This window comes from Melanostigma gelatinosum, assembly GCF_949748355.1.
Source record: "Melanostigma gelatinosum genome assembly, chromosome: 13".
Lineage (NCBI taxonomy): Eukaryota > Metazoa > Chordata > Actinopteri > Perciformes > Zoarcidae > Melanostigma > Melanostigma gelatinosum.
In genome coordinates, this window is record NC_136646.1 from 12,298,845 (window position 1) to 12,309,626 (window position 10,782).

The 10,782-nt window shown below is 47.1% G+C and overlaps 1 protein-coding gene across 4 annotated transcripts in view; it reads left to right on the plus strand.

Annotated features, from left to right (window-relative positions):
- stat5a (signal transducer and activator of transcription 5a) overlaps nucleotides 1-10,782 on the plus strand; it is a 40,388-nt gene that overhangs the window by 28,738 nt on the left and 868 nt on the right. For 3 of the 4 annotated variants that reach the window (XM_079281939.1, XM_079281938.1, XM_079281941.1), the window contains 16 exons: nucleotides 273-362; nucleotides 1,069-1,243; nucleotides 1,442-1,572; nucleotides 1,681-1,832; nucleotides 2,244-2,399; nucleotides 3,991-4,170; nucleotides 5,187-5,274; nucleotides 5,521-5,643; nucleotides 5,944-6,036; nucleotides 6,673-6,879; nucleotides 7,664-7,758; nucleotides 8,036-8,178; nucleotides 8,388-8,543; nucleotides 8,674-8,725; nucleotides 9,154-9,264; nucleotides 9,456-10,782. The exon at nucleotides 9,456-10,782 is cut by the window's right edge and continues 868 nt beyond it. In XM_079281939.1, the coding sequence (XP_079138065.1) occupies nucleotides 273-362; nucleotides 1,069-1,243; nucleotides 1,442-1,572; nucleotides 1,681-1,832; nucleotides 2,244-2,399; nucleotides 3,991-4,170; nucleotides 5,187-5,274; nucleotides 5,521-5,643; nucleotides 5,944-6,036; nucleotides 6,673-6,879; nucleotides 7,664-7,758; nucleotides 8,036-8,178; nucleotides 8,388-8,543; nucleotides 8,674-8,725; nucleotides 9,154-9,264; nucleotides 9,456-9,579 (2,076 nt within the window). In that variant the 3' untranslated portion in view covers nucleotides 9,580-10,782. The remainder of the gene's footprint in view (nucleotides 1-272; nucleotides 363-1,068; nucleotides 1,244-1,441; nucleotides 1,573-1,680; nucleotides 1,833-2,243; nucleotides 2,400-3,990; nucleotides 4,171-5,186; nucleotides 5,275-5,520; nucleotides 5,644-5,943; nucleotides 6,037-6,672; nucleotides 6,880-7,663; nucleotides 7,759-8,035; nucleotides 8,179-8,387; nucleotides 8,544-8,673; nucleotides 8,726-9,153; nucleotides 9,265-9,455) is intronic. The other variant, XM_079281940.1, reaches the window with a different exon arrangement.

Sequence of the window (10,782 nt, forward strand, 5' to 3'; positions counted from 1 at the left end):
CCGCAATTTGTTTACACAAAAAAAAAACGACTGTAACACATGTACCGGCGGTGTGTGTGCGTGCGCGTGACAATGTGCGTGAATGCGAATGAATGATATATGAAGTGCTCCGTGCTTCAGAGATGGGTCTCATTAGGCTCGCCTAATGGGGTTTTTTTTCGTGCTCCAGAACTTAGCGAGCTTCTAAATTGGTGAGTCCTGTGTGAGGCGGACGCTCCGCTCGTCAGGGGCTAATAGGCCTTAACACGGCTCATGTGCTCCTTGTCTTTCAGAGCACGTATGACCGCTGTCCGCTGGAGCTGGTCCGGTGCATCAAACACATCCTCTACACGGAGCAGAGGCTCGTCAGAGAGGCCACCAATGTGAGTAGGATGCACGCGCGTGTGCTGTGAAATACAGATTTGCGAGCTGACACCTGCAGACAATCCCCACTGTAATGTGAACTTGCTTCGACACACACCTGTGGCTTGTTCATGCATTATTCAGTACATAGCCCGTACAAAGCCTGCAAACACAAACAGAAGCGCAACTACTTAATGGTGACTGATTCGGCCGGCTGGGTAATTGCGTAACTACTCTCCGTTTCCTCCATTCATCCCCCCCCAAAGGTCTGCAGATTCCTTTATTATAAAAAACAATACCTTCTCAATCGCGCTGTGATGTGGACTTGCAAAAGTCAACTTTTTGTTGTTCCTCCACTGCAAATCAAAAATGAAAATCAAATATTTCATTTCGTTATAAAACCATAAAAGCCAGCAGTGTGTAAAAACATCTGACTCTCAGCGACTCCTGCGGCGAATTGGTTTCCAGTCACAACGTGCCTTTTCTATTCGTGGAATGCACATTTGGACTGATCGAATTTCACCGTCTTTAGTCTGAACCTTTAGGTAACATAGGTAACATCCCCCACAAATATCACACGTCTCTCAGCTCACCAGTAGCCCCAACAGCGATCATAAACAACCCGATGACAGACGATACACAGGCCATGACACCTTACCAATTCCTGTTTCCCAACCCTCCGTCTCTCTCTGTGCCTGTCTCTCAATCACACTTTGTAATCGACAGTCGAGCTCTCCGGTGGGGGGGATGATGGACAGCATGTCTCAGAAATACCAACAGATCAACCAAGCTTTTGAGGAGCTCCGCCTGCTGACCCAGGACACAGAGAATGATCTGCGCAAGCTCCAGCACAACCAGGAGTACTTCATCATCCAGTACCAGGAGAGCCTCCGCATCCAGGGTGAGACCAGAGGACCTGCATCTCGTGATTGCTGCTCTAGAGTACTGCAAAAGTCCTGACTGACCAGACATCAGTTTTTATAATCAGTTATTCAACAGCGCTGGTTCAAGCTTTTCAAATGTGCCGGTTCTTCTTTCATTCTAAATATAATACATTGGAAATGTTGGACTGTAAGTTGGACTCCTCACTCCTCCTCAGCTCAGCTGACCAGCATGTCCACGCTGCCCCCTGCTGACCGGCAGCTACGGGAGCCCGCCCTTCTCAATAAGAGAGCCACTGTGGAGGCATGGCTGACCAGAGAGGCCAACACACTACAGAAATACAGACTGGTAAGACGGGAACGTGCACGCTCAAAGAAAACACACTGTATGCGTGTGTTGAAAGAGTGCTCGTGCGTTATCCCGAGTCAAACCTCATCGTTTTCTGTTCGTGCGCAGGACTTGGCAGAGAAGCACCAGAAAACACTGCAGCTGTTGAGAAAGCAGCAGACCATCATTCTGGATGACGAGCTGATCCAGTGGAAGAGACGGCAGCAGCTGGCAGGCAACGGGGGTCCGCCGGAGGGAGGCCTGGACATCCTGCAGTCCTGGTGAGCCCTCCTCCACCTCCCACCAAGATCACAGCCGCTAGGCTTCCTCTCAAAGCAAAGGGTCACAGGTTTACAAGCTTTCAATTGACTACCGCTGGGTTTATTTCCAAAGTTGATTGGCTCCTAATAACAGAGACATTCGGCAGGCTCATCTGACATGTCTCTTTTTTAGGCTGTTAATCCCTCATTTTGTTTTCTTTGCTTTTTTTGTTTGAGTCCAGTCAAGGGTTTCATCGTTGTTGTGAATTATCCCGTTTCAGTTTTAATCGCTAATCTTCTGCTGGAGTGAAATCTTCTGCAGTGCAGGCATAACTTCCTACCTGTGTGTGTGTGTGTGTGTGTGTGTGTGTGTGTGTGTGTGTGTGTGTGTGTGTGTGTGTGTGTGTGTGTGTGTGTGTGTGTGTGTGTCAGGTGTGAGAAGCTAGCAGAAACGATCTGGCAAAACAGGCAGCAGATTCGGAGGGCAGAGCACCTCAGACAACAGCTGCCCATCCCCGGCCCCATTGAAGAGCTCCTCAACGAACTCAGCAGTACCATCACAGACATCATCTCAGCATTGGTCACCAGGTGTGTGTTGTTGTTTAGGCTCCTCGAAAACTTCTCAACTCATCTTGACTCAAAAAACGCTGATTCCATGACATGGTCTCAACACCAGTCCCAAGACCACTTTCTGAAGGTCTCATCTCGGACCACAGCTGCGGTAATATCAGTAAGCTGCCTGTGCATTGATATATTAGTTAACATGCACCGACCACCCCGCCGTGGTCTCAAACCCTAGATCTAGTCTTGTAAAAGGTAATGTTTACGTTTCAGACCTTAAAGGGATAGTTGGGGTGTTTTGAAGTGGGGTTGTATACTTATCCATAGTCAGGGTATCACTTACAGTACCTAATGTCTCACCTGGGGAGGGCGTGCCAACCGCCATCGACTGTAGGTAATACACTGGATATGGATAAGTAACAGCAGGCCTTAGTCGACTGACGCTCATGCGATTGTGTCGACAAATTGATTAGTTGATTTAATCAACAGACATTCATTTCTTGGAAATAAGTTATTCTGCCTGAAAAAGCATAAAGAACGACTCATCGACTGAAGAAATCTGAGCCGATTAGTCGACGAATCGGCCATTTCGGTCTTAGTCACGAAGAAGTTGCAGCCCTTTTTTCAGCGCAGCCAAACAAACTCATGTTTTGTTGATAAAGAAGTCGGTCAGTGATCATTTCAACTGCGAGGATGCAAATGTGCCCAGAGGCAAAGAATGGAAGTCAAAGGCTTCTAAAAAGATCTGCAAAGACAAAGAAAATGCAGTTTGCAAGAGCTTGAAGGACAGCGAAGGCACTTGCAAGCTGTTGCAGTTCATACTTGTTGGACCCAAAGGCACATCTGCCAGGCTCATTCAGCCCTCCAGCATCTCTGAACAGGAAGTCATCTGAAGGTTCCTCTCCTGCTTTTCTTGTCGATTTTCCCTGCAGGGACCCTTAGCATACTGAGAGGCCGTGTCCGTGTCACAGCGGCTTCTGATTGGCCACAGACTTGCCCGCGCCCACAAAATGCAGTACCGCTATCACACACAGTACAAACACAGGTTATGTTTCCTCAACAACATCCTCTCCATATTCCCCTGAAGCCCCTGGAGGTTTCAGGCTGAGAATGGGAGAGTGTTGTTTTCACATCACGACTTCGTTCAGCTTCAGAACAGAGGGCTTGAAGGCTCATAGCAACAGAATGTATTTGTTTCCAAGCTGCCCCTGATCCTGCAGGAATAATGATCAGGCTGTGTGTCTGCTGCTGACTCACGTCTTGCTCTCCGTTTGTGTTAATGTGAGAAATCAGAAGACAAGCTCGACAGAAAATCACACCTTACTTCCATTACCTTCAATACCCTCCATTACTGCACCATGGTTATCTTCAAAGTCTACATCACATGTGTATTTAAAGTCGAATGAAACATCTGCACAGTTATTTGTATGCCGTAAACATGTTTACTTTCTGTGTTAGGTTTGCAGCCTTTTTGTCATATTTTTGGCTCCATTTTTTAACCGAGGTTTCAAAAGACAAATTGGGGAAGAAATGATGTTCAGCAAAGCACTGAGCCACCTGACCAACAGGGTTTTGTTCTGTGGTTCAGTCAGTCTAACTCCCCTTTTTGTCTCCACAGCACCTTCATCATTGAGAAACAGCCACCACAGGTGCTAAAAACCCAAACCAAGTTTGCCGCGACAGTGCGCCTCCTAGTGGGCGGGAAATTGAACGTGCACATGAACCCTCCGCAGGTGAAAGCCACCATCATTAGTGAGCAGCAAGCCAAGGCCCTGCTGAAGAACGAGAACACGAGGAAGTAAGTCCAGTGCCCCGATATCATATCACTGTGGATCAAAAACAGGAAACCCCAGAAACAAATACAAACAGGACGTTGGGGTGTTTGTGGAGGTTCAGACCTGAAGTAGCAGTGTGTAAGATTTAGCAGCATCTAGTGGTGAGGTTGCAGATTGCATTCAACTGAATACCCCTCCGCTCACCTCCCTCTTTACAAGCATGTCGGAGAACTACGGTGGGCTTGAAATAAAAAAGAGTGTTTGGTTTGTCCATTCTGGGCTACTGTAGAAATATAAAGAAAACACTGATTCTTAGGAAATCCGCCTAAATCCTACACACTGCTACTTTATGTTTTTAATGCATATACAACTTCTTTTTTGAATCAGAGTTTTCACACACAAGTGCTTTCACGCTGAAGCAACAACACAACATCCTGCTGTTCCCTCTTCTTTGTACACACGGTTTAGTATTCCCGCTTCATCTAGCGGGGATGCGGCACCATTAAGATAAGGATTCTTGAGCTTGCTACAGGGATTACTGGATCCCAGGGTGAACTCTGGCCCTAATGTGTTTCCATACCTCACCACAGAGACATGGCTGGAACGTGAACAATGCCACAGAGGAATCTATGGTGTGGACGCAGAATCCGCATTTAGCCCGTCCCACATTCCTCCCGACAAACAGAAAGCGTCCATGACTGTAGGTCAGCCAGTGGTTACATGGATGAGCAGTTCAACAGCTCAGCCATCATCCGCTTGTGTCTCATCCAAGCCAGTTTGTACGGCACCCAATCTGCAGCCCTGAGACATCTGCTCGGTGTTTTCTCATGTAGAAAGGATAGAGGTAGTTAAACCATCCAATTATACGAGCACGGACATCATTCCTACACCCTGCACGTGTTTCACGCAGCTCCTGCCGTCCAAAGCGACCGTCATTTTAGTTTGAATCTGTTCTGGGAAGAATAAAATTCTCAGCAAAAGGAGTCACGGCAGACATTACAGCGGACTGACTCAACCCTTGATTGTCTCTCGCCTTTAGCGACAGCAGCGGAGAAATCCTCAACAATAACTGCGTGATGGAGTACCACCAGACGACAGGCACTCTCAGCGCCCACTTCAGGAACATGGTAAGTGAAGTGAAGTAACTACACTGAGTTGGATATCTTAGTAAACATGGGTCTGAAGTAGAGTGCAGCTCACCCTGAAGTCAGATGTGTGCGATGACAATGTCCGTGAGTACAGTCGTACGTGTCCTCAGAGACACGTCGGCCCTGTAGTCTGACTCAAAGTGAATCATGCATGCGTGTGCTGTGCAGGTACGATGTGTGCATTGTCAGTGTTGCTCATTCCTACACGTGTCCTCTTCCACGTAGTCGTTGAAGAGGATCAAGCGGTCGGACCGGCGAGGAGCAGAATCCGTCACGGAGGAAAAGTTCACCATTCTGTTCGAGTCGCAGTTTAGCTTTGGAGGCAACGAGCTTGTCTTTCAAGTGAAGGTAAGGGGGGGCCCAGACTGAGGAGGTGCGAGGGACCACGATAATAGCCTGGGACGCACAAAGATACTCGCCATTGTTACTTCTGCAATCTATTCATTCTTAAAAGCCTCGCAAAACCTTGAACATTCGCTCAGTGCGCCACATCAGCCCCACCAATCCTACTCATTCCTCATCTGTCTTCTTCACAGTACTTTACTGTTTATTAAAACGCCCTCGTGTCCCATTAGGACCGCAGACGGACGATGATGTTTATTGATACAGCATTCTTAAACTGATGGCCTCCCCTCTTTCTTCGAACAGACGTTATCACTTCCTGTCGTGGTGATAGTTCACGGTAGCCAAGACAATAATGCCACGGCAACTGTGCTGTGGGACAACGCTTTTGCAGAGCCGGTGAGTAAATGTTCTTTTCTGCGTTCAAAATGATATTTAGAGACGATTAAACCTTCAAAAACACCTAAACTTAGCAGGTTTATCTATCAAATGTACCTTTTATTTATCACATTGTCGGCATACTTTTTCACAGTCAAAGACACGCCAACGATTAGTAGATTTCTTTTCTGTTTCATCAAATTTGACAATTTAAAGCTGCTGAATTCAAAATTCAGACCATTTATATTGCCTCCTTACGTGGAGGGTGGCTGCTCAGCTTCCGCCATGAAGCTGTCGGTCGTTACAGCGTTATCGACTGTAACCGCCGTATGAGCGCTGCAGAGGGCGGCCTTCACTAACCGCATCTGTGCTTTGATTATATGCTCAAAATTGAGCACATTTAAGCAATTGGAAGGAGATGCTACGGGGACCCTCGATGGCCATTTGTTCTGGTTTTCTATTGATCTGGATGAGTTCATTAGAAGATGTAATCCTTGTGGAAACAATGATGCAATATCAAAAGTCAGCTACTCCTGCTCTTGTTCACGCGCTCACATTTGCACATTTCATGCACGCCTATGTTTTGCATGCTGCTGCCGCATCACACGCGTCGGTTAGGCTCATGTACATCCTCTGCTGTCTGCACCGCCTCCACAGGGACGGGTGCCTTTCCTCGTGCCAGATAAGGTGCTTTGGCCTCAGCTGTGCGACGCCATCAACATGAAATACAAGGCCGAGGTGCAGAGTAACCGGGGCCTGTCGGAGGAGAACCTGGTCTTCCTGGCTCAAAAGGCCTTCAGCAGCTCCAGCAACAACCCCGACGACTACCGCAACATGACGATGACTTGGTCACAGTTTAACAGGGTCAGCGCTATGCCGTCTCAACATGCTAATTATCTGTCATCTTCGGTTGGAGTTTCAGATCGAATGTTTGGGTTTCTAACATACTTGGAAAGAGTTTTCTTCTCTTTGAATTTTTTATTTTTTTAAATGCCCGCAGGCCAGTTTCCGTAAGCCATCTTAGCGGCACGCTTGTTCTCCGTGGAGTCATTTAGTTTTGGTTATTCATGTACAGAAATATCTCATGCTCCATTTGCAATGCTCCTTCAGCCCTATTCTGTAGAGAGAGAGAGAGAGAGAGAGAGAGAGAGAGAGAGAGAGAGAGAGAGAGAGAGAGAGAGAGAGAGAGAGAGAGAGAGAGAGAGAGAGAGAGAGAGAGAGAGAGAGAGAGAGAGAGAGAGAGAGAGAGAGAGAGAGAGAGAGAGAGAGAGAGAGAGAGAGAGAGAGAGAGAGAGAGAGAGAGAGGTCTTCATCTTAATGGGCCTGTTTGTCCACACAGTGAAAGGCCGGAGGACTGTCGATTGCAGAAAATGCACTCGCATTCACCACACACCATCAGTCTCATTAGATTACAGGAACATCAAGTTTCCAGACCGGTGCATTGGCTGCACACATACACACACTTTCACCCCGCTCTTCTCTTTTTCCGCACACTGTTAAATCGTAAACACCGCATGTTGTTCTCTGTATTTGTGGACTGGATGGACATGAGGGAATGTGGAAACCTTTTAAAAGGTGAACATATCCTGTGTGCTTTTTAAAACGTCGTTTTTTTTTTCTCCTCCCCCAAAATGCATTTTGCTCACAGGAAAGCTTGCCAGGGAGGAACTTTACATTCTGGCAGTGGTTTGATGGCGTGATGGAGCTCACAAAAAAGCATCTCAAACCACACTGGAATGACGGGTAAGGCTAATTGAGTTTTTTTTTTTGTCAGTTTCAATCTTGAAAAATAAATAACGTGAAAAATGAAAGCACTATGCCTCGTGTTTTTCACTTTAGTGGATGGATATTTTGTCAGTCTTTACAACTCAGGCAATAGTTCACGTTCGTGATCTTCCATGGAAAGCTGGACCTGCTTCTCCTCATAAACTAGGAATGAACTAAAGGAGAGAGGTGGGGAGGGGAATGCACATTACAATATCAACGGCTTTCTTTTTCTGTCTCTCGCTCTCCTTTTCAGAGCCATACTGGGCTTTGTGAACAAACAGCAGGCTCAGGACATGCTGATGTCCAAACCCAACGGCACTTTCCTTCTGCGCTTTAGTGACTCTGAGATCGGAGGAATTACAATTGCCTGGGTGGCAGAAAACCCGAACAAAGCAGGTATGACTCTGTTACTGTCACATCACAGATAGTACTGGTAAAATGTGTTGATATTAGTTCTCGAGGATTTAATCAGCGCTAAAGCCAGATACAAGGCTTCTGTCACGTGTCAACGATGTCGATTTTAGATGAAAACAACACTGTAAAATTACTGAAATTAAAGTCTCCGGGAGAAAGACTGATTACGGTACCATTACTGATTCTTGCAGGTGAGAGGATGGTTTGGAACCTCATGCCCTACACAACCAAAGACTTCTCCATTCGCTCTCTGGCTGACCGCATCAGCGATCTCAATCACCTCCTGTTCCTCTACCCCGACAGACCCAAGGATGAGGTCTTCTCCAAATATTACACCCCACCCCTCTGTAAGCAAGCGTCTGTTTGCACAGGCAAGCTGTTCCTTTCAAAATTCAATACCGCAGCATCCGAAGCCTGTGCAGTGAACGGATGTATTGACGACTTCTCTCTCTCTCTCTCTACCTGTTTGTCTAAAAGCCAAAGCAGTGGACGGCTACGTGAAGCCCCAAATCAAACAAGTGGTGCCCGAGTAAGTAGCCATCTTTCTGTTTGCCTTTCCTCCTGTTATTCTATTCTCTGTCTTCTTCCCTGCCGTCCACCCACCCGTTTTTTTCCCCCTCTGTGCCAACATTTAGAGTTAATCACGAAATGTTGGACCCTGAATTCAGATCAGCTATTAGTCAGCTCTTACAGTTGGAGGAGGCCAATTAAGGACGGCCCAGGGTTCCTGAGCGAGCTTGGCTTCCATTCATCATTAGAGTTAGGCTTGTTAGTTAGCCAGCCCCGCTCCCTGCCTGTCTCCGCGGTTGGTTCACCCACGCTACAGAGAACGGCCATAATGATGCAGCCAGGCCTGGAAAGCACGCTGAGGGTAGTTGCTTAGGCAACTGCTGAGCATAGACTCACAGGCTTTAATCTTGTGTGTGTTTTTGCGTGTGTGTGTGCGTGTGTGTGCAGGTTTACTACAGCCAATCCAGACCCAACAAGTGGGAATCCAACCTATATGGATCACGGCGCCTCCCCGGCACCCGTCAGTCACCCTCACACCTACGGCATATTCCCACCTATGTGAGTCAACAAGTCCTTTGAACATATGACTCTGTCTGAGTGTGCGTGTGCATTTTGTATAGAATAAAGTGTCTTGTTGCTCCTGCTGGGTCTTTTTTTTTTCTTTTTCTTTTTTTTTTTTTTCTTTCTTTCGGTGATGTGCTGCCAGCTTGTCTGAGTGTGGTTTGGCTCCACTCTTTGTCCTGTGGCAGGAGTGACTCTATGTTGGACGCGGACGGAGACTTCGACCTGGACGACACCATGGACGTGGCGAGGCACGTAGAGGAGCTCCTTCGGCGGCCTGTAGAGAGCCAGTGGGGCGGCCAACAGTCCTGACCCTTGACCTTTTAACCCGTGACAACACCAAACAAAACCCTGCTTCCCAACTCGCCCCATCCGCATTGACATTTCTCATGGTTTAATTCCATTCATTTCTCTTTCTTTGAATTTTTTTTCAGATAGCTATTATGTGAAATGTTCACAATGGTTGTGATTTTTTTTTTTTCTGTTCAGCATGAGAGCATGCATGTCGGTGACTTCTCCAATTTTAATTGTGTCCATAAGTGTTTGTAAAACAGACATGGTATAAAACAAAACCTGCAGTGTTACATTATTGTGAAGAAGAAAAGGAAAGGTAATTTCCACTTGATTTTGATTCGATTCAAAGGAAAATCTGCTACTGTATGAAGTCATTTTAACAGTTGAATGTTTCTATGTCGACATAGTTTCTGCTTTGTAAATGGGTCATTGGTATTTTGATGGTGACGCTGCCCTTTGACAAAGAAAATAAACTTTCACGAAGAGTTTTGCTTTTGCTCTTAACAACACAATCGGAGTCATTGCTCTGCAGTCAGTTTTTTGAATCCATATACACTAACCTATAGGTAACTGACAGCACGCGCATCAGCACGCGCTTAAGTGTACGATGTATTCCTTCTGATGCATGCGTTCACCAGCTGAAACACGGGAGGGGTGTTCATTCACGGCCCCTCCCTCGGTCTCACGAGGCTACACGTGTCGTCTGTTTGTACACAGAAATGCAAACCTAAGCATTTACCTAACGCTGCCTGCTTGTCCTCTCAGGTCCCTCTGTTCCCCTCATCGATGCTACCTCGCATTATCCTACTGACAGTCGTCGTTACCGTTGCTTCTCTTGTTGTTTCTGCGCCGCGTTCACGCCGGTAGATGCGGCTGTTTGGTTTTGCTCTCGTGATTTGTGTTACGCACGTGTGAAGAAGATCTCCCCTGCTGCCCGAGCGGCTAACTCTCTGTTGGCTGCTTCTGCGCTTGAAACAAACTCGCCCGATGAAGTCCAGACGCGTGAAGTGTCACGTGTCTGGTCAGGTGTTCCTGAATATTCGGCTCCCTTAACTGACTTTTCCGCCTATCCGTCCACTTGTGTAGCTGTGTGCGGAGACTGTGGCGAAAAACGAAAAAAAGTTGCGATAGCAGATCCGTAGACGCTTAGGCTGTGAACGCACGCTCAGACTCCCCATGCCGCTGGGCCACATGCAGAACTCCAGGATGTAGAGTCACCTT